Genomic DNA, 24,115 nt, shown 5'->3' on the forward strand with positions numbered 1-24,115 from the left:
TTTAAAGATGGACAACATTTCTGCGGTAAGATATGTCAACAAGCTTGGAGGCCCACACTCAAAAGCTTTGGCGGATTTGGCAAGGGAATTTTGGCATATTTGCCTGAGCAGGAACATCATGCTTCTTGCTCAGTATTTGCCGGGGGCAAGCAATTCAATTGCGGATTGGAATTCTCGACAATTGAAGGATTTCAGCGATTGGAAGTTAAAAAGAATAGTGTTCTTATCTTTAAGCAAGATGTGGGGCCCATTTGCAATAGACCTATTTGCGAATCGAGTGAATGCACAAGTTCGCAGGTTTTACAGTTGGAGACCGGATCCAGCTGCGGAGGCGGTAGATGCCTTGATGCAGGTTTGGAACGGATCTTGTTGTTACGCATTTCCCCCTTTTGCTCTGATTCAAAGGGTCCTGTTGAAAGTGAGGAAAGACAGGGCGGAGATAGTTCTCGTAACCCCATTCTGGATGTCTCAAGTCTGGTATCCAGATGTTATGGAGATGTTGATTACCGATCCGGTACTTCTTCCGGTTGTTCCGGATTTGCTAACCAACGCTTCAGGAGGTTTTCACGAGATGGTTCTTCAGGGACATTTAAAGCTCATAGCTTGGTTGATTTCGGGAGAGCCTGGAAAATGCAAGGCTTATCTTTGCAAGCTTCAAAGCTCATTAAGGAATCCTGGGCACCAGGAACTTCAAAGGCATACAGGTTGGCTTGGGGAAGATGGGTTCGTTGGTGTTCTTCGAGGGGTCTGGATCCGGTATCGGCTCCTTTAGTTGAAGTGGTAAACTATTTATCAGAGGTTTTTCATGACGGTAAGTCTTATAGTACGGTTAATATTGCAAGATCAGCTATTTCCTCAGGGCATGATTTAGTGGATAGCATTACTGTTGGTCAGCATGATGTAGTCAGGAGGCTTTTGAGAAGTGTTAGAATTAAGGCTCCACCTGGGGCAAAGTATTCTTCGCTCTGGGATGTGAATCTCGTCCTGAGGGTTTTAATGAATTGGAATGAAAACGAATTTCTTAATCTGAAAGACCTTTCTATGAAATTAGTAATGTTACTTTGTCTTATATCCTTCAGAAGGGTATCAGATGTTAGAGCTTTAGAGCTAATTGGACGCCCTTTTGTACCTGAAGGTGTTTATTTTTCTATCTCAAAGAGAACAAAAACAATGTCAAGAACGATTTTCTACCCAAGTCTTGACGAGTGTATGAAGCTTTGTGTGGTGAGATGTATACGTGAGTACGAAAGGAGAACCGAGTTAATAAGAAATAATCAGACTCAATTGGTTATTTCCTTCAAACCTCCACATAAAGCATTCTCTGCACCTACCTTGGCTCGTTGGGTCAAGGAGCTCATGTTTAAAGCTGGGATTGATTTAAATAAGTTTGGTGCACACTCTGCTAGAGGAGCAATGGCTTCTAAGGCCTTTCTTTTGGGTGGTGGTTTAACAGCTATCTTAGCTGCAGCTGATTGGTCTTCTGATTCTGTTTTTAAGAAGTTTTATTTTAAGCCTGTGGATTGTCCGGTAGAGAATATTATGGCAGGGCTTTGAACATGCATAATATTGGCCTCTGTGCCTTGCCATAAAATTCAGATTTCCCACAGCATGGGTGGGTAGAAAATCATGATTTTATTTAAGACACGGAGGCTGATATTATCCCTCCCTGTATTCCCACCCGTTAATGCTTTGTTCTTGGCTATTTCAGGAGGAGACATCAGGGAATTAACCAGTCTGGAGAAGTGTGATTTAAAGGTTGGAGTTTAGCCTTCGTTATTTACAGTTCATTGAAGGGATCGACTTTATAGACTTGTTCGCAGCATTAAAGAAGGAATATGGCTGCCTCTCACAGGATTTTGTGGACTTTGGAATTCTAAACTGATGTTCTAAATTCTTTACATTGTTTGATGTTGCTGCTGTGAGTTTGCAATTAAGGATATATGCATAATATCAGCCTCCGCGTCTTTAATAAAATCATGATTTTCTACCCACCCATGCTGTGGAAAATCAGAATTATTACTTGCAACTGAGTGGCAGAACCTGCTGACTTTGCAGCTCACGCACTACGATCACTTTCACAATGAGTTTTTGCATGCCTTTAGCGCACACAGACCTGGCTGCTATGCACAGAGGACCTTTATTGCCGCATATAGAAGAAAAAAATGAGGGGGAACATTGATGAGGATTGCCTTGACATATCTTTTAAGTGAAATTTCTCATTGGGAGCAGATAGAGATTTTTGAAAAGTGTTGCATCGCTAGGGAAAAACATGATGCAACACTTTTTATTGCACCATCCTTGCAACACCATGGATGCACCATATTTACACTACGGCGCACCATGTCGCAAGGTTTGCACAGAGATGTCAGGAATCCTGATGTATCTGTTTGCGCTGTAATGGCGCATTGCTGGAGTGTGTCGGTAAACTGACGCAAATCCAACATTGTGTCATTACACATGGGGCGAGTCCTATGTAAAAGACCCTGCATTACTCATTATGCCTGCTCAAAGAAAGGTATAATGATTGTGACGGAGTCAAGTTGTAGGAGTGGCGTAGTGAAATCTCATAGATTTCAGTGCGCCACTCCTACTAGGCTTTTTTATGTGGGAACACCCACTCCACATACATTATACCTAACTCAGGTATAATGTAGTGCAGGGCTTTACAAAGGGATGCATCTGTCTAGATGCATCATTTTGTAAATAGGGCGCAATGTGGCGCAATGTTTACGCGGCCGAAGCATCTCATAAATAAAGGCCTTGGAGTTTGGGGTCTCTGAACTCACAATTTGAAAATACTTCTTTTGGTGTTTGAATTATAAGTTTGAAAATACGACTTGTAGAAAGTGGGCATTTTCTTCCTTAACCATTCTGTGTCTTGGAGCTGAGGTGTGCCCTGCACATCCTGATGGCCATTACGTGGCTGATGGGGGTTCTGGAGCTAGAGTGGGAGTAGTTGTCACTAAAACCTGAATAGGGCTGTGCCTGTCCTCTCACAAAGCTGTCTCCACTCCCTGGAGCCAAGTCAGGGACAGTCAGGGTCTTGTGGACAACATAAACTTTCCTTTGAAATTTGACTACTTCAAAGGCAGAAAGGGGTATAGGGACTGGACCTCTGACGCCTCAAATTCAGAACACTTATGGACTGAGGGCATTCTGCTAGAATGAAGAGGTGGATGCTGTACGAATGACTACCACTCGACATGTTGCTTTGTTGTGCTGGCCTGCTGCTTCTGTCCTTTGTTTTCTGTGGCCTACTTCCAAAGTTCTCCAAGTGCTTGCATTGAGCTTGCCTCCTGTTATGAAGTCTCAGGGCCATCAAAGACTTCACCTGCCAGTGCCTGAGCTCTTCCTGCTTTGCCGCAACTACGCAGTGCGTCTGGCTTTTCGGCGCATCGTCTCTTGATGCCAATACTTCATCAACACTGCACCACAGTAAGATACTGCAACCACGTGTCTGGAAACTGCTGCATCATCTTCCCTACCAGTAAGGAACCGACGCATCACCTCCCCTGACAGTAAAGAACCGACTGATCACCTCCACTGCCTAGCTATAGGGAACAGATGCATCACCTCCCCTGGCAGTAAGGAACCTACGCATCACCTCCCCTGTGTAGTAAGGAACCAACACATCGCTTTTCTTTTCTGGCCCCTCACCCTCCCTGCGCCTGGCACCATCTTTGATTTTTGGCGCTTCTAAGGTACTTTGTGCTGAAATTAATGCATCCATTGATTTCTATGGACTAAACATGCTTAACATTTTAAACGTGATATTTTGACTTGTGTATTGTGGATTTTTGTCGTTTTGGTCTTATTTTACTAAGATAAATATTGGATGGTTTTCTAAACTGGTGGGGACTCCTTTTGTAGTGTTTTCATTGTGTTACTGTGTTTGTGCACAAAAGCTTTACACATTGCCTCTGAGATAAGCCTGATAGCTCGTGCCAAGCTACCAACGGGGTGAACAGGGGTTGTCTTAGCTGTATGACTTCCTTACCCTGACTAAAGTGAGGGTCCCCACTTGACAAGGTGCAAACCACTGCCAAATAGAGACCCCATTTCTAACATATATGAACATGTTTCTTGATGCACACATAGGTATGCTTCATGACGCTACAGCAGCCAATTTTATCTTTTTAACTTACCATTCCAAGTCTTTATCCCTACAGGATTAGGCACATTACTTCCCTGTCTCGAAGACAGACAGGCTTTTATGTTCTGTCATACTCTCAGTACCTCAAATAGAAAGTACAGTCTTCAAGTAATGCCCATCCCGTTTGGGTGACAATCAGGTGACCTTTGAGTACTCTGCGGAGCACTTCCTTCCTGAGACGTGAAGAAATTGTAACTGGAACAAAGTGGGGTGATTTTGATCCCACTTTCCTACACATTTTACAGACCGGGCATGTGGATCCACTCTCTTTAAATTTCAGAACTGGTTCAGGTTGGTTCTCTTTCAAATATAATTTTCTGGCTGTTACTCAGAACAGCCTTTCTGCAAGGCAATAACTCTTATAGCAGGTGGTAATGGTGTTGACTGCTGGCAGGAGAATCCAAAACAAGGGCACAATGAAATGCAAATTCTTGCGACCTCCCTGTAATCCGACTTTCTGAAGCTGTGATCTGGTATAGAAAAAAGAGCAGAAGCTGCCTAGCAACTTCCTCATCCTGATCAACAGGAACTGCAATGCCGCCCCTTACCTCTCCCATCCCGAAAATGGCAGTGCTCAGGAAGAACTAACCAGCAGGGCTTTGCTAATAAGGGCCTCAATGAATTCTTAAGGGCAGTCCTGTCTCCCTTTCCCTTCACTACATTGTCTATGTCTCCACCCTCAGCCTCTCTGCGGTAGCTGTATTCAACCTCCATTGTGTGCCATGCTTATTCTGGGGCCCTCAGAAATGGATCCCACTATACCAGTACTCCGACATTCACGGTCCAAGGAGTCTTACCACCACACATGTGCCACACAATCACTTTACTATGGGAATGGTCACTTACTCCCATGTACACTATCTTGGCAACCTTTGCTTTCGGGCATCCATTGACTGACATCCTGTAAACCTTGCTCTTCTACTGAAATATATCCCTTGTATGTATATTATGCCCCCAGACAGGTGTCAACCCAGAAGTCAATGAAAGGAGATGGGGATAATTATCCCAATACTTTTCTACACTCCCTTTGCTGCTCTGGAGGCAGACCGAGGGAAATTTGTACCCCTTTCACGGATTCACCTTCTCGTGACAGTGCAATATGTCAGCAAGTGGTTAATTATCTTCCTTAACCTCATCTGTCATTGCCAGGATGTTTACTGTAAAATCCCTCCACAGGTATGGCTTTAGCCAGTTGACATGGTGCACCCTCTTAAGCTCCATTGTGGCCCCTATATCCACCATGTAGTTCACTTCAGAGAATTGCTACACTTTCTTGTATGGTCCACATCACTTATCCCTCAAAGCTCTAGGAAACATTATCTACAGCACCAACACCTCCAGACCTTCCTGGTCCTCAGCTAGGATCGCTTTTTCACCATACTATTCCTTCATCAGTTCAAGATTTGCCTGGAGATTTACTTAATTTGACACATTTATTACGCTATCAACTGATCTGTGGCAAATTGCATAGTCCATCATATCTTTCTGTAGTGACTTTGAAGTTCTTTCCCAACCTTCTCTGACTATGATCAGTGGGTCATACACTGGGTGTGCAAACAAAGTTTGAAGGGACTGAACCCAACTTCTTTCTGTAGAATTTCTGTGTGAGCAAACAGGAAAGATGGCAGGAGAAGATTCCACTTTGTCCTGAAGTTCTATGGCAGAGTTCCCATCGTGTTCTTATGGGTCTTGTTAAACCATTCCATCAACCCATTGGTGTGCATTGAGAAGTGGTAGACTACACCAGTTTGCTGTCACATCTATCTCATATAAGAGAAGATGAAAGTTAGTTTATCAGTCTGAAATCACTGTCTTACTAAATCCAACCCTAGAAATGATCGCCAGGAGTGCCCTAGCTACTACTTTTAAAGTCGTGCTCCTCAGAGATACCGCCTCTGGAGACTTGGTGACATGGTCCAAGATATACTTGTTGCCTCATGCTGAGGGGGTGAAATTGGCCAACATTGAACATGCCGTTGCCACAAAGATTGCCGTGCTGTCTCCTTCACCCGGAGACGTACGAATGTAGCCCAAGGGGTTACCCAAGGGACCCCTCTTACCAACCATGCACAATGTGGCAGGCACCATGGGGTGCCCCCACAGGGTGCAAGGTTGTCCACAACCACCCTTTTTTCAATGTGAGCCTGTGTTCTCGGTCGGAACACAGGCTCCCATTGAAGTCAATGCGAGTCCGACCAAACAATGTTGGGAAGCATCGTAATTGGTCGTCTGGACTCACAGGACCCGATTCGTTTGGAAACGAGTCCGGAACCGATTAGTTCGGGACAGTCTCCTAACAACAGCCTAATCGGGCCCTTAGTAGTAAACATGGAAAGGACCAAGGGAGTTGCTTAAAAAGGGGCATACTTATTGCTAAATGGCAGGTGTTTAGAAGGGAGTAAGGAGGACATGCACACAAAAGAGTAATCCTATTACTATTCACAAACTGCACTTTTAAAGTTACTACATCCATAAAGGGACCTACACAGCAGTAGCTGGAGTAAGTCCAACTCCACATATGGCCAATGACTGGTACTGCAACACCCTCCCATTGAAAATAATGAAGGTAGCGACTTAAAACAAAACCCCATAGGAAATAAAGTTAAATTAAATGATTTAAAATAGTCAAAAAATAAGTAAATGTAATTTAATTTTAACAAAAAACCCAAAATAAATCATATTTTTTATTTCATGATATGATCATTAACAACCTTGTTCGAATAAATAAATAATGCACCTTTCATTTTTGTTAAAATATAATCAAGTGATGCTTTATTATTTCTATACCAGTCGGGGTGGAGATCTCTCTGTAGTAAAGTATAGGGAAAATAAAAAAGTATATTAAACTTTATAAAAATTAGTGAAAAGTATTTTAATGTTAAGCATATAATATACATTAAGTTAATATATCTCTTTCAAATGGAGAACTAAATATGCGAGGCTGTTGCAGTACCAGTGGTTGGCCATGTTTGGTGTTCGACACACTGCTGTTTCTATTTTGGCAGCAGTAACGTACACTTGTAAATTAAGCTCCACCATCTTTTTCATTGGGTGGAGATGTATACATCTACGTTTGGAGGTACTTTACATTCAGATTTTCAGGCCACAAGAAGTAAAGTTACTTAAAGGTATAGGAGTGAATCACACATGTAAATTACTCACAAGTGTACCTTTGTAACTAGCTCCCTTAGTTACTAGCGGTAACTTTACGGTTGTAAATACATTTGTAGGAGGCGCCACACCTCATGTAAGAGGTTAAAGATTCACAGCTCTACTACTAGGCACAGGTCTCTACCCAGAATTGGTGACTACCATTGAAGCGGGGATCTGTTCATCGGTGAAAGCTGAAATCTACATGTGTGTAGAACCTCACACATAGATCTCCCTTTGTGAATTGGCTCGAATCTCTCTGCAGTATGCTTTACATTTGATAAGTACAGAAATGTAGTATTTTACGTTTGCTGGCTGTAGAGCTTTAGAATGAGCCAGTCTGACATTGGGAGACACCTTCACTCACTTTATAAATAAACTGGCAGAAAGTTTCACCAGTTTACAGTACTCCGCAGAGCTGCTAATTAACCTAAAGGCATCTTTGTTGTGAGAAAATGTGACCTTGAAATCAATTCTATGACACCTAGTTTATCTTGAACAAAGAGATCAAAATGTATGTGCCCGGAGAAGTCAAACTTCTCACTTTTGGCTGTGTGCCTAGCTCTCTTTATAAAGCTTTGATTGTCACCTTCAAGGTCTGTATCTTCAAAGTGGGAACATTTGCCCTTGCAGAAGAGCCTCATTGAAAATTCCGTATTCAGGGAGTCGTTGCTGTAGGTTGGAATACTTTCTAAATAAGCTGTATCAGCTTTCATGTTATTGCTTTGTGTAATGAAGCAGTCAGCATGAGCTCTACTTAGTTAAAAATAGCAGCAATTGGGGGCAAGGTTGTGGCTTGACTCTGCTGTGAACAGACAACATTCCTGTACACTCTGTTAAGCCCTGGGGAAATAGAATGCACTCTCCCTTCTGCAGTGCACACCTATACCTCAGGAGCCTCTCCCTGAGCAGAGCCCAATGAGAAAATGCATTGGCAAAGCCAATAGGTCCAGCCTATGCAAGCACTATTTTGGCTTAGCCAATGCGATTAGCCATGTTGTAAACTAGCTTGGCTGCTGTTCAGCATGGCTAAACATTAGTGGCGTAGGGGAGAGTGGTGTAGAGTGTTGTATAGTGGAGTGGAGTAGAGTGTTTTACAGTCGAGCGGCAGAGAGTGTCGTGTATTGGAGTGTCATAGTGTGGAGTTGTTTAGAGTGGCATACACTGGGGTGGCATAGAGTAGAGTGAACTTGTGTAGGGTGCATTGGCATAGAGTGTTGCATACGATAGTGGTGGAGAGTGCAGTGGCATTGAGTGCAGTGTCATTAAATTCAGTGGTGTACAATGCAGCATCGTAGAATGCTGTGTCATAGATTAGAGTGCAGAGTGCAGTGGTGCAGAATGCAGTGGCACAAAGTGCGGTGGTGCACAGTAAAGTGAGTGGCGTAGAGTGCAGTGGCATTGTGTGCAGTGGCGTAAAGTGGAGTGGCATAGAGTTGAGTGATGCAGAGGGCAGTTGAGTAGAGTTGAGTGGCATACAGTGCAGTGGTGTAGAGTGGTGCAGAGTGCATTAGCACCGTGTGGTGCAGAGTAGACTATAGTGCTGTAGAGTGTAGTGGCATAGAGTGCAGTGGGCTAGATTGGAGTAGCATTGAGTGAAGTAGTGCTGAGTAGTGTGGCGTAGAGTTCAGTGGCGGAGAGTGCAGTGTTGCAGAGTAGAGTGTCAGGAGTGCAGTGGTGTAGAGTGGAGTACAGTGGCAAAGGGAGAAGTGGTGCAGAGTACGGTAATGAAGGGTAGAGCGCAGTGGCATAGAGTGCAGTGACATAGAGTGCCGTTGTGTAGAGTGCACAGGTGTCGAGTGTATTGGTATAGAGTGCAGTGGTTAGGAGTATGGCGGTGTAGAGTGCAGTGGCGTGGAGTGGCACAGAGTGGAGTAGAGTGGCGTGGAGTAGATTGTTTCAGAGTAGAGTGAAGTTGCTTAGAGTGGAGTGGTGCAGGGTAGAGTGTGCAATGTTCTCCTCAGCCTGGGTAACCGCCAATGACTGCGCTGCACACAGAGCTTAATGTTACACATGTTTATTCGTCTGCGTCTAACTGCAAACCCAACATTCTAAAACAAGCTTTCACTGCATTCTGCTCTGACACCTACGTCACACCTCTACGGAGTCCATTAGGAGCCAAAAGGGTTACATCATGAAACTTGCAAGACACTACATCTCCCCTCTGTTAAATAAAAAAATTAATTTGTTTACAAAGTAGAATATATATACATCCAGGAAGCAATTCCACCTTCGGAGTGTTGGCGTGAAACGTGTAGGAGGACTCGTAATCGGTACCACGAGGCAAGGTAGGAACATTTGGGTAAACATCCGGTAGAGGAGGTGTGCTACAGGACAAGTGTTGGCATTATACCAGAGTTGCTTGTAACCAAATCAGTTTTACAACGCTCAGTAGCCATGACAGCAGACGCGCTAAGGAGTCGTGAGGCAGCGGCTGAATTAATGTTCGATGATGCCCCCAGCACTTCGGAACAAGTGTTGGCTCCAAGTGGCCCTTCACAGGGGGAAACACTAACATCAGGTACATGTTTAAAAGATTGGGAAAATGAATGCGAATGGAACAATCAAAATGGTGGGAGCACAAGTCACTAGGTTGGTATTTTCAAGTAGGACCTATTCCCAGGGGCTTACGCATCATTATTGCCCCAAGTTATGAAAACCTGGACTATCAGATGTTGCGAGAGTGGGCGGACTGTAATCTCGACTCATCGAGACGATTTGTAGAAATACTTGTGAAATACGCCGAAAGTGACCGAATAAAGTTGCAAGAACAGATAGATGATTTAAATTCTGAAATCACAAAATTTGACGTCACACAAACCACCAAAAAATACCGCGAGGATATGATGGCCCGGCTTGAAAAAGAAGAAGAAATGATAAAAAAGCAAAAAACATACACATTTCAACAAGACAAACAAGATTATGAACAGGGACAAGTGTTCACTTTCGCTAAAAAATATGATGCACTTAAAGCTCCAAAATCGATGCCTCAACGTGATATACAAGCCAGCGGTAGGAAAGCAGCAATTTCATCAACGTCGATGTCTGACTTGAGCTCGGCTGTTGAGAGCGAGGTGGAAACCGATCCAGCTAGAGACTCAGCGCGATTGGGGTTTCACAAACTCTCATTGGGAGAAGAGGTATATTGTCCCAGACAGGACAGAAAGCAGACCCTGAGACCTCGCAAACAACAGGCACAAACATACAAAAGCTTAATGGAAAGCGAAGAGAAAGGCGCAAGTGTAACTGGAAGCGTCAACAACAACAAAAAACACAATACAAGAATAGCAACGCAAGTAATAAGCGAAAAGAAAACCAATACAGTTGTGAATCTATCTCCCATGATTCTTAACAAAGCGGAAACCCAACTGTTGGAATTAGGACTATCATTTTGTCCTGAAAATAATTTTGATTATACAAGGACTCGTGTGGATGTTTTTTAATTTATCTGCAAACTAAAACTCTAGAAATATTACTTAATGAATCGTAATAAGACAACAACGTGACAAGTCGAGACATACAACCAAGAACAAACGAGCACTTTAACTGTAGCAGATGCGGAACTACTGGCAAATCTACAGGAGCTGGCACAAGAAGGTACAGTGACTGCCAGTGATGTGGGAAGTCCAAGTGGAAGGGTTCATTGTACAACCCTAACTAAGTTTAAACCCAAATCAACTTTCCAACCGATGACAATAAGAGATTCTCTTGACATTTTTGGTGAACTGGTGACAACTGAAATAAAAAACTTGAAATTTAAAACAGCAAGGTCACAAAAGAGATACAAATACCGACAAAATGCCTATAACAGACTGGTTAAAAAATTGCAAAATAACGTTTAGGTTATTGTGAAAAACTCTGACAAAAGGGGTAATATTGTCATCTGGCCCCGCAATGAATACATGAAAGAGGCACTCCAACAATTGGAAGATGCAAACTGCTACAAGAGATGCAACATGCAAATAGTTCGTACATCGTGGAACGAATATTATTCCACACTTAATGCATGGCGGAGTGCAGGGTTTTTGAATATGGATGAATTGAAATTTCTAAAAAACGAACAACCGGTGATGCCGGTCATCTATTTTATTCCAAAGCTACATAAGAACGTGACAACTCCTCCAAGCAGACCAAAAATCTCAGCGAAAGGAGGGTTGTTAGAGAACACATCAAAATACATAGACTTTTTTCTTCAAGACTATGTAAAAAACTTACCTTCCTATGTACAGGATTCAAGCGATTCTTTGAGACTGGTAAACGCTTGCAAAGGAGACTCAAGTTATTTACTCATGTGTCTAGATGTAATATCCCTCTACACCAGCATCCATCATAAGGATGGAATGAGGGCAGTAGAACACTATTTGAACTCCAGACCACTTCATTTGGCTCACCACAACAAAATGCTAATTGCAATGAATCTATATTGTCTAAATAATATCGACTTCCTGTTTTCTAACCACATTTTTCAACAGATAAGAGGAGTAGCTATGGGGGCTTGTTTTTCCCTTAGCTACTCCTGCCTCCACATGGGCTGGTGGGAGGAGATGGTGTTAAACAGAGATCATAAGGCAACTATAGATAATCATGTGAGGGTTTGGTTACGTTACATTGACAACTTATTTGTAATATGGCAAGGCACAGAAGAATCGGCACAGCATTTTGTAAATAGCATCAATCGTGACAGTGTCAATCTTCACTTTAAGGCTAAGATCAGTAGCACTAGTGTATGTTTCCTTGATGTGGAAGTATACATCAAGAATCAAAAAATTGAGACTAAACTTCACCGCAAACCAACAGGAGGAAATAGTATATTACATGCGTCCAGCCATCATCCACGACATCTCATCCGTAGCATACCGTATGGAGAGATGTTGAGGATATGCCGAACATGCAGTATGGTTGAGGATCTCACAGAGGCTCAACAATTGAGCAAAATAAGATTCTTGGAGTGAGGCTATGATGATAAAACCATAAATGTAGCTATTGCCAAAGCTAATAACATTGATAGAAATGAATTACTAGCTAAAAAGATCCCTAAAAAGTCTGGCCTTACTTCGGTGACGGATACAGAAACCAGACTCATTTTTACATACAGTAAAGAACAAAGTGCCTTGCGCAAAATAATCAACAAAAACTGGCCAGTGGTCGAAGGTGACCCGATAATTGGAAAACTGTTGCCAAAACACCCAAGTATCACTTTTCGCAAATCGAAATCTATGAAGGATACATTGGTCAGCAGCACCCCAGAACAACGCAATCAACCAACTGGCTTAGAGCCCGCAAGGGATTTGTAAAATGCAACCCTTGCAGGGCATGTAAATATGGGACAAACAGAATAACGTATAATACCCCGTTTTCTGATGTTCCAATGAAAATTACGAAATTCCTTACATGTCGTACAGAATATGTGGTCTATGTGCTGAGTTGGACTTGTGGCTTGCAGTATGTGGGCAGTACCAAGTTATAGGCTCACAAGGGTATACTACAACCCATGAGAACAATCATCAACAATGACCAGACATATCCCATTGCACGCCATTTTAAGGAAATACATGCCAGTAACTTAAACCATTTTTCCTACTTTGTGATTGATTCCATTCCAATGTCCAGAAGAGGGGGAAACAGAGAGGCCAAACTGAGACGCCTGGAAACACAATACATTATTGAATTAGACACCAAGACCCCCAATGGGCACAATTCCAGTGAGGATTTTTACACTTGCTTATAATGAGCATATTGATTAACGGCTCTTTCCTCACTCAGTGACAGTATAATGTTTACATACATATATGTTTCCATATCTACCCTGGTTGTATTTTCATCTATTCAGCTCGCTGTGAAATAGCATTTATGCTTAAATGAAATTAGTAATTGTTTTTAAACCAACACAATATTTTTATTTAGTAGTATTGGCCCGGGGAACAGGGGTTGTTCCAGGGCAACACACCTTAGTTTTCCAAAGTACTGAGCACTTTAGCCAATATAGAAGGTAATATTTCCAAAACAGATATTTTGGTGATAATGTGTATTTAATGTGCCAAGATAACCATCTGATCAGCATAGGGTTATGTCTAAACAATAAGGGTATCTATTGATAATGGTTCTTGTATTATACAAATATTGTAATATGTTTTTATTATATTAACTAATTGACTCAGAACATTATGTCTTAATACGTCCTGCCTTTTAAATACCATTTAAATTTTTTTTAATGTATTTTACATGTAATTTTGTTTATGTATTTATAACATGTTGAAATTAACCAACCCAAATGTTATTAATTCATCCTAATGTTATTGCTGAGTTTGCACAGTCTTATTCAAAGACAAATGTAATGACATGCAGTATTTCTTCTATGTCTATTTTTTTTTACTTAGCACGTGTATTGCACCTTGCACTTTAAAAGAAGTTACGTAACTCCTAGAGCGCGTCATGTGATCAAGGCCGTGTCAGGCCGAAACCCGACATGGCGATTGTGGTGACTGAGCAAATAAACTAAGCAAAATGTATTCACAAGAATTGGGTTCGCTTCCGTTTGTTCCCAAGGAGAAGGGAAGTGGCAGAGAACGGTGGAGTGAAATATATATATATATCTATATATATCTATATATATATATATAGATATATATATATATATACACGTATGTACAGTTACATCTTTTCTGGGCTCTTTAATTATTCAAGCTGATCTGGTTACTGGATGCTGGGAGCTGTCAACTTCAGTGTCAGAGATTTCCGAAGACGGTGAAGAGGTAACCGCAGTCACTGAGTTTTCAGGTTGTCTTTCCTTTACCATCTCGATCAGAAGACTGATTGCCGAATGTAAGAAGAGTCTCTTGTAACAGACTTACCATGTGCCCCTTGATGGACACTATGTGGAAAGGTTCAGCATCATAAGGAGCATCAGAGCCTCTCAAGAGTTGCACACTGCACTGCTTTCTTTATTGTACTCATAAAACGCTCAACTAGTCTGTTGGCCTGCTGCCTTAAAGGTGTACTTGTGGATGAGAGCTCTTCTATTAATGGAAAACGTGATTACTCGTCCACAGTTACCATGAGGTGATGTCCATTATTGAGTGGACCTAAGAAATCAATGAGAATTCTCTCCCGTGCTTGCTTAGGGAGTTCTGACACGTTAAGAGTATGTTGAGCAATATTTGTAGAAAAGCAATTGCATAGATGATAGGCCTTGAGTTCCTTTTCAACCCTTTCATCTACATATGGAAACCAAAATCGGTATCAGAGAGCTGTTTTGATGGCAACAATACCATGATGTCCTTCGTGATCTACTTCAATTATTTTCTGTCACAGACACTCCGGAATTAGGATTCTCAACCCTCACAGTATAAATCTTTCTTGAGTTATGGACAGATCATTTTTGTAGTTTTGGTATCCTCCATCATTGGTTAGAGGTTGAGTGTGTTGGTTCCTTGACTGATGTGTAATTATATCTTTCAAATTCAGCATGTCACTATCATGTTTCGTTGTAGTGATGATCTAGGCTAACGATATAGCAGCTGGCGTATTTGATTTTTACAACTAAATTAATGTAGGCGTCAGCCGTCTTAAATGGAGTACCCTGACCTTGTATAGGCACTCTGGAAAAGTGGTAAGCAGGGTTTTTTTGATGCTTTCCTGGAAGATGCACAATAGTATAATTGTACTCTTGTAATCGTAGTCCCCACTGTTCAATGCAAGGAGGCATCTTGGCTTTTGGATTGCCAAAGATAGTCAGTAAAGCTTGATGATCAGTTACCAGCGTAAAAGGCTCTCAGTACAGAAATACATGGAAACTTTATTTCTCAGATTGTGAGTAAGCACGTTCTGTCTGGGACACACTTGTACTGACATATGCCACAATATGCCTTCAAGCATTTGGGTGTCTGCTGTGCAAGGATACCGACTAACCCAATTAGGCTAGTGTCAACAACAACCTCTGTTTGAAGCTTTGTATTTAAGTAGGCCATTTCAACAGCAGTTTCAATAGGTTGTTTGATTTTCTTGAAACTTCCCTCACATTCTTGTGACCACTTGAATGAAACATTCTTCTTCGTTAACTCTCATAGTGGAGCACTTATAGTAGCAAAGTCTTGTATGTATCTTGAACAGTCACTGGCCATGCCAAGAAATAAACTTATCATAGAAACATCTTGTGGGGAATCAGCATTTGACAGGGCTTGTCATTTTGAAAAACCAGGTGTCATCTGAAAAGATATGGGCAAAGAACTTTAACTTTTTCTTGTGGAACTTACACGTGCCTGCATTCAAAGTCAAACCTGCAGTAGTAAGTAAATGACAAACCTGTGTGAGAGCTTTATCATGCTCCTTCTATGTAGCTTTGAAAATCAATAGGCCATCACTATAATTGAATGCATTCACAACAGGCTGTATGACACGGCGAATGACGTCTTGGAAAAGTTCAGCCGCCGATGACACACCAAAACTCCTGTTTCTTTTTGTCGAAACAGACCAACATGTGTAAAAATGGTTGTAATGTACCTGCAATCTTCTTCGAGTTCCAAGCGAGGATAACCTTTACTTAAATCAAGGAGAGAGAAGACCTTTGTACCATTTAATTGCATTATCATGTCAGCAATGTGTGGATCTGGATGTCGTTCTCATTCAAATGCCTTGTTTGCTTGATGCATGTCAACGCATATACGTACAGCTCCATCCCTGTCCTTTTTGGACACTACTTACTATGGGAGGAACTCCGGGCATCGGACCAGTTGAACGCTCAATAAGGGATTCAAGTTTTTTTTCAATAGCTTCTTGTAAATGAAAATCAATGTGTGTATGTCTATGAGAACCAGGACGGACATCTTCATTATTATGCAAGTTTACTTTCATAGTCTTAAGCTTTTCTAAACTATGAAACAACAAAGGGCATTGACTTATTATTTTGTGGTGAGCATTCATATTGCAATTCACAGAAATCAGTCCCATATCTGCAGTTGTACTGAAAATGAGCAGACAGGCTCTTGATGCTGTACCTTGAAGCGCATGAATGGGTGCTAGCACCATCGTTTTCTTGTGTTTTATTGTTGCAACAAATGAACCTTGACTTTTTATGGGCGTCAATGCAGCACATGTGTACATTGGTTTCCAATGCCGTAAGTTTTGGCAATGGAGATAATTCATTGTTTTTCTCTTCAGGCATTATGTTTATCGATGTACCACTGCATATGATAAAAGTAATCAAGCAACCATTTATTTTCAATGTAATCTTCAGACAATGTTTGTATGACTTTGGTGCTTTGGCATGTCGACTTTTCTTTGACTGACATTTTCCCTAACATTCAGCTAGTCCAAAATGTGCATGTGTCTCTAAAGAAAACATCGACATGGCACAACCATCTTCCTCACTTTCACTTGATCTTGAGGTAAAAGAACTGTTCAATGATGATTTAGATGATGATCGACTTCATACAGTGTCGATTTGCCTCAATTGATGTTGCCACTTCGCCTTGTGGGTGTGCATCAAATGTTGCTTCTGTGATGTTCTAGCGGCCATATTGTCTTCGTGCTGTGACGCACATACTTTTCCCTTTTATTTACAAATTGTCACATAATGGTTCTATTTCTCTCAGCCTTTACATATCAGTCCAATGGCGGGACATTTACCTTCGTGTGGAAACGAAAATCCACATCTAAAACGTAACTTCTTTTTATGTGTAGACATCACTTTGTGTCTTTCATCCTTTGCTTTGGTTTATGTTTTATACTGATGACGTATGCACTCTGGGCACCTTCGGCCTCCAAGTCAGCAGCTTGTCTTTCAGAACTCTTCTCAGCTCTGGCAGCCATCAACACTCCCTCCAGACTATGAGTTTCTCTCAGTGTTCTTCGTCTGAATGAATCTGGCAAGAAACCATCAATAACTCTAAGTTGCATAGCTTCTTCATCATTAAATTAATTGAACTTACAGTGTTTGATCAGTGTATTGAGTCTCTCCACAAATTCATCAATGGTTTCACCAACCTTTTGGTGTTCTTGACTGAAAATGTATCTTTCGTCATCAACGTTTGGTACTGAGATTCAGTGTTTCTTTAATCTGACAGTATGTTATGTCTTCGTCAGTTCGCAGCATTTTCTTTATGACTTCTTTCAACACCATCACTAGCAATATTTTAGAGATACTTGATACTCTTTTTGTTATCAGTCTCTTCAAGTGCATCGATGAAATCATCAAATGTCTCTATCCAAGCAGTCCATCTATCGCAAATATTTAGCTGTTTGGCAGTATTGAAAGGTGGTGGTGGTTTCAGGAATGCAGCAGCATTGTAGACCAGTGTGGAACTTACTGACACCGCTGGTGGATCACTGTGACTTGGTTTAGGCCAGCGTTTTTCAACCTTTTTTGGGCAAAGGCACACTTGTTTCATGAAAAAAATCACGAGGCACACCACCATTAGAAAATATTAAAAAATTTAACTCTGTGCCTATATTGACTATATATAAAGTAATTCTCTTGAATAGGAATCAAATAAACACAAAGAAAGTATTTTATAATTACTTTATTATGAAATAGTAAGTAAACAGAAATATGAAAAATTATAAAACACTGGTCTTATTGATCAGTGCGCAACCTGGGCCTGTTTGGCTGAACACAAAGCTGATATTCTGGCTGGAATCGAAGAAAGACACACACGTAGCTCTTCGTCAACAGCTCTCAGTCTCTCTCTGTATTTAGTTTTTATAGCAATCATGCTTGAAAAGCTCATCTCACACAGATATGTAGTGGAAAATGGGAGCAATGTCAAAATAGCTTTGTTTGCCAGAAGGGGGAACTCCTTGGCAGTATCCAACCAAAAACTATCCAAAGGTAGATCAGTAAATCTTAGCTTGAAACCACGATTTTGCCTCAGTTCAGTTAGTTCCTCCTGCTCCTGTAAAGTCATGTCCTTTCCACCAACTGATGCTGAGCTATAAGGGTCCCTAACCCAGTCAAGGCATTCAGTGGAGACTGAAGAGAAATAAAATGACAACCTCTCCTCGAGAGTTTTTAAATGTTTAACTATTATCTCACACAGTGCAGCAGTGTGAACACCTTGCCATTGCTTGGTGAGTGTGAACATTTCAAGATTGCCACTTTCCACGTGTTGATGCCAGAGTTGCACCTTTGAACGGAATCCATTTATTTTATCTGTACTTGTAAGCAGGTTTTCATTTCGGCCTTGCATTCGTGTGTTCAGTTCATTCAGATGATGAAATATATCTGCCAGGTATGCCAGCCTTGCACACCACTCATCACTTGCAAGCAGCTTTGCGTAATCTGGCCTCTCATTTGTCAGAAACACTTTAAGTTCCTCCCGCAGCTCATACACACGAACCAAGACCTTGCCACGCGACAACCACCGGACCTCCGTATGAAACAGCAAGGTTTTATGCTTCGCTCCCATCTCCTCACACAAAGCTGCAAATATGCGACTTTTCAGGGGTCGTGACTTTACAAAGTTTACCATGCGCACAACATCATCCAACACATGAACTAGGTCTGCTGGTAAAGTCTTGGCTACGAGGGCCTAACGGTGTAAAAAACAATGCGTAACAATCACATCTGGATTTCTTTCCTTCACTCTGCTTACAAAGCCTTTGGTGCGCCCGACCATGGCTGCAGCTCCATCGGTGCAGACACTTGTGCAGTTTTCCCACTTAAGTCCTCCTTGTTCAAGGTATGCTGATGTGACACGAAAAATTTCTTCTCCTGTTGTTTTTTCTGGCAATGCCTTGCAAAAAAAGAAGTTTTCTCTAATTGCATCACCATCAACAAAACGCACATTGGCCAAGAGTTGAGCATGTCCACTGATATCAGTAGACTCGTCAAGTTGCAATGCAAATTTCTCACTGATACGGATCTTTTCCAAAACCACACTTTCGATGTCTGCAGACATGTCATTAATACGTCTGGAAATTGTGTTGTCTGAGAGAGGGACTTTGGCTATTTCCTTAGCTGCTTCAGGTCCGAGCATCTCCTCTACAATAGCTTTGCAGGCGGGAAGTATTAATGTCTCTGCCACAGTGTGCGACTTTTTTGACTTGGCTATAAGTTCAGCAACTTGATAGCTAGCTTTAAGAGCTCTTTCATTTACCTTTGTGGTTTTTCTCATGAAAGTTGCCTGTTTCTCCGTGTTTTCACGCAGGCGAACAAAATAGTCCACATTCTTGTTTTGAAGCGAAGGGTGTTTCGTTTGGAGATGGCGTTTAAGTTTGCTTGGGACCATAGCACTGTTAGCTAGCTTTTCACCACACACCACGCACAGTGGAGTTGGTTTGTTTGCATCTCCGGTGACAGTAAATCCAAATGAAATATAGCTTTCGCTATATTGCCTTGTGCCAGAGAATTTGCTTGAGCTAACCATCTTTGCTTTCTTTTGATCCCCACTCATACTTGGGCTCTCATCCGGCTCCAAATTTTGTTCAGAGTCCAGTTGTTTCCTTTTCAAAAACGTGTCCATCACTGCAGTATCTCACTGTCACTCAGTACTAGGCATACACAAGGACGCTGCACCTGCAAGTTACCTATAAAAGAAATTTAAGATTTGTATCATTCTAGTATAAGCCTAAGGAGCAAATTGTGACTGGATGGTTTCTCAGACTCAGAGAGCCCTTGATGCCAATTTTAAGGTTAGCACGTGCTACAAACGTTACGTTACATAACCATAACAGTTGTTATGCCAGTGTTCGTGCTACTGTTTCTTTCTTGGACTGGGCTTCTAATGTCCTAGGAGGATGGTGCTGTGTATCTGGCCACCTCTAGTTGTTAGCACATGAGGATGTTGATAAAATTAACAAGACCACATCTTGATTCTTGATGCCTGCAGGCAAGTACTTAGGTGCCATTTGTATTACGGGAAATAGTGGATCGACTGAACTGGGGTGAGTCAAGATTTAGAGTCAGAAATTTAGGAGGTGAGTTTGTGTTCCTCAAGCCGGGTCAATTATAGTCAGATACCAGACCCTATGTAAGATAATAGGTTTACCTGCGGCTGGTATGGTGAAGAGCAAAGGGGGGAGGTGGGTCTCACCACACTGAGGATCACAGGCACTAGAATAGATGCCATGCCGGGCACAGCAGTACATGAGTGCCCACCAAGTATAACAGAAAAGGTTGTTAACCATTCACATAATTTCTTCACATTCAATGGTAAAATAAGCAGTGATTCGTGTTTCATATCTCACCCACATGGAATTAATGCCCAGCAACTCTTTAATCCTAAATTAACCATTGGATGCTCCACTCAAGCGGCACAACAAAGTTGGTATATTGTAGAAATAAATAGGAGTTCATCCATGCTAGTAATGCCTGTCCAAAATGGAGACCCCGGAGCGGCGACCCTTCACCACATTATCGGACAAACAGGCAAAACCCCTCTTGGTAATTGTAAAACCAAAGCTCACGGGGAAAGGAAATCCTTCAATTTATATAACTGTATAACGAACAGACACCAACCCTCCATACAGACACGAGCGCGTACACGGAGGATTGCTAGCTAGAGTCATAAGTCCGAGAGGCGCAAAGAGAAGCGCACTGAAACACGGCGAGAAGAGACTGCACCAGACAGCCCCTAAATACAGTGCAGATAGTAGAAGCAGAACATGGCGGTCAACATGCTACAGTTACCAGCTAATACAGCTTCCCCATCCCGCCCCCGTACCTTGCAAACCCTGACTGCCCTACCCCGTCAGTGCCCTGCCGCACCTGCTGCAAACGTGTGCCCCATTTCCTGTCTTGGACAGGTTATGAACTGTCATTCATAATGTATGAGGTTTTCGCTTAACCAGTTTTCAGCGGTACAGCAGGTGGGTGACTTTGTACAGAGAGGCCATATTGTTTTATTTACTGTGCTGCATTGATACTATTTGCACCTATCATCAAGTGACAGAATCTGAGGCTGAGAGGCAGTGCCCCCTACCTTGGGGCGGGTGGACCCATTGATTTGATGGTGAGGGGGAGATCAGTGCTGCTTTATAGGTGGCAATTCGCTACTGAATCCTGGGGCTGCCTGGAAGGGAGAGAAAATAGGAGTTGACGTGACTTGAAGCCAGCGTCGTTGCCTCTGGAGGCAGGGAGGCAGGGTGTCGGTGGGAAAGCAGAGCTGCCTCTGATCTCTGGGTCGAAGGCGTTTGTGGTCCAGCTGCCACACTCGAAGAGTTGCGGATCGTCAGGGAAATAAATACATTGAGGTAGTGTTCCCAGGGCTACCAGCAAATGGAACTTGCAGTCACCTTGGTTTACGAGCAGAGGGAGATAAAAGGTAAGAAATTCTGGGCCAGTCAAAACATGCTACAGTTTATGAAAATGGTTGGTCTACACTCTACATACAGTCTACTTCTACTCTACACTACTACACCACCAATTGATTACTGTTGTACAAACAAAGCATAATAATACTCTGGATAGGAGGAAATTAAACATTAAATACCTGCGGCCTGGTCTGGATCCGGATGCGGTCTCTCAGTGCCGACTCCCGCCGAGTCCTGGTCTCCGTCCGTCAGTCCTCCTGCTCCGGCCCTCCTGGTGACGCGACGTCTTCTTCTCTCCGCTGCTGCGCACACTGCGCTCGGGCGGGAAGGAAGTCGGAAATACAGCTCTGTGATAGGTCCAGGCTGGAGTCTGGACCAATCACAGCCCGGACATCCAAGGAGCGCCAAAAACCCCACCCCCCCCATACCCAGGATACAGTTAACTTTACAGTCCGGTGCCCGCCGCCCGGCCTAGTGGGGGAAAATTAATTAAAAAAAAAAAAAATTGGGAATGTTTCCATTTTTCCCACGTTTTCCCACGGCACACCAGGCAACATCTCGCGGCTCACTAGTGTGCCGCGGAACAGTGGTTGAAAAACGCTGGCTTATATCACACCCCCTGGGGGACCCTAGAAAGTGCATGAAAGCGTGGGGGGAGTGGAACTAATTGAAGAGTAGACAGCACACCAGGGGCCATATATCACGTATGTGCTTAATTTTCCTGCTTAGTGTTGGGCACATCTTTCAAAAGTGGCTCCCAGTGCTAACCAGCAAAATGCGCCCTATTACAGAGAATGCGCTGCCCCAAGGCAGCCGCAAACTCATGCTGCCCTGCTGGCAGCGTATTCCGGTGAAAAAACAGAGCGACTGCTTTGAAGCCGCCCTGTGTTTCACTGTGCAAGTGGCAACCTGCCTGCACTTCGAAAGTAGATAAAAGATCCCCTTGCAGGCAGGTGCAGTGACTGACTGCACATGCCTGCAAGGGGTGGGCTGCCATCAGGGGCGCACTGGCTAAAAGACGTTGCACTGTCAGTGCACCTCCTGACAGCTTCTTTGCCTCTGCACCCGGGTCTGTAATACGTGGGCGCAGAGGCAAAGGGATTCCCTCATTGGCAATTGGGCCACACCCCCAAATAAATCAGGGAACACCCTCTGATGATAGCGTGGTCGCTTTATGTGGGCCAGCTCAAGCAGTATTACAGAAGAAGACGCACAAGCATCTGCGGCCCCTTGTGTAATGCCAAAGTGCCCTGGGGGTGCGCAAAGCAGGCACAGACGCATGTTGCGCCCCCAGGGCACCCGGTAATATGGCCTCAGGACTGCTCAAATAGCAATGAAGAGCCCTGTGGACCATGCGTTGTGCCTGTGGTGAATGACGTGGCCTAACGTGCCTGAATAGATCTTGCAAGTGATAGACATCCTTGTGGGTAGGTCATCGAGCTATGCTCTTTTCAATTATCTTAAAGACCTTTGGCTCTACCCTCAGTAAAAAGACATAGATGAAAGGGGCAAAGGGTCTGGAACAGATCCCAGCTTCTGTGGCACCCCTAAAATGGGATTCTATGTTGCTTGATGAGGCGGTTCCAGGTGAAGACACCACAATACTCCTTTTGGGTTTCTATGGCGCTAACGTCTGTTACAAGCAAGGACATGTCTGGCTTATCCTCCTGTTGAGGGAACCCTGACAGTTTACTCTGTGATGGGAAGCTGCTGTGGTGGGTTCTACTGCAGATCCCACAAAACTGCCAAATGAAGAGGGACTTGCTTTAGTATTTAACACCTGTCGGGGTGCCAAACACTTCTGGAAAGAAGCATACCAAATCAGTATTAAGGTTGTGCCCAAATTCAGAGGATTTGACGATGGTCCTATCAACATTGGATCTGTTGAATAATGTGATACCCTTCAAGAATGAACTACACACCAACCTGCAGTAAGACTTTTCCAAAGCGTTCCAAGAAAGTAGGGACAGAATTGAGAGTCTAAGAAAGGATTTTGATTTGGTAAGTGGGGGTGACGGAACTGGAACCAAGGGTTAATCATGTAGAGGACTTAAAGTAGGATATTATACTAGCTGAGGAGGTATGTGCATTGGCTGCAAATGTGAGGAGCCGGAAACCTGCTGTAGATGCAAACAAATATCAGTAAAGGACCTGACAGAAAAGGCAGAGGACTAGAACTTTGAAGGTGAAAGTGTTCTCTTTCTTACTTGGCAATAGATTTGACACGTTAAGGCTTGATAGGGTCCAGGGAGTGGGTCAGAAGCACCCACAACATAATCAATGGTTCATAGACTTACTGGTGAAGAGCCACTATTTCTCAGACAAGGAGGAGGCCCTGAGGATCACTTGAGCATCCTGTTGATGTATCTGAAATAATGGAGAAAAATAATCTGAGAAAACACATTGGAGGATACCAAATCATTGCAAACCAGTTTTAAGGAAAGACAATTGTAAGGAAATACAAAAACATTGAAAGTGAAAGGAAACATTTTAAAGATACAATCATTTTAAGGAAACGTCCAAAATCACACCTTTGGGTGAATGGTAGGGGTAGTGAGGGTTGTT

The 24,115-nt window shown here is 42.8% G+C and overlaps 1 protein-coding gene across 1 annotated transcript; it reads right to left on the minus strand.

Annotated features, from left to right (window-relative positions):
• Window positions 1-11,919: 11,919 nt before the first annotated feature.
• LOC146811819 (zinc finger BED domain-containing protein 5-like) lies at window positions 11,920-19,761 on the minus strand. Its single transcript, XM_085615109.1, has 2 exons — window positions 18,892-19,761; window positions 11,920-12,036 (listed from the first exon to the last, which is right to left on the minus strand). The coding sequence occupies exons 1-2, from the start codon at window positions 19,759-19,761 to the stop codon at window positions 11,920-11,922; spliced, it is 987 nt and encodes a 328-aa protein (XP_085471235.1).
• Between the last annotated feature and the right edge of the window lie 4,354 nt (window positions 19,762-24,115).

This window comes from Triturus cristatus, chromosome 7 (genome assembly GCF_964204655.1).
Source record: "Triturus cristatus chromosome 7, aTriCri1.1, whole genome shotgun sequence".
Lineage (NCBI taxonomy): Eukaryota > Metazoa > Chordata > Amphibia > Caudata > Salamandridae > Triturus > Triturus cristatus.

Excerpts from the sequence above, each read along its gene's own strand:
- LOC146811819 (XM_085615109.1), bottom strand. The coding sequence starts at position 19,761 with ATGGACACGTTTTTGAAAAGGAAACAACTGGACTCTGAACAAAATTTG. Across the intron at positions 12,037-18,891 it reads TCGGGCGCACCAAAGGCTTT|GAAACATACACTAGTGCTAC; the intron begins GTAAGCAGAGTG and ends TTCCACATCAAG.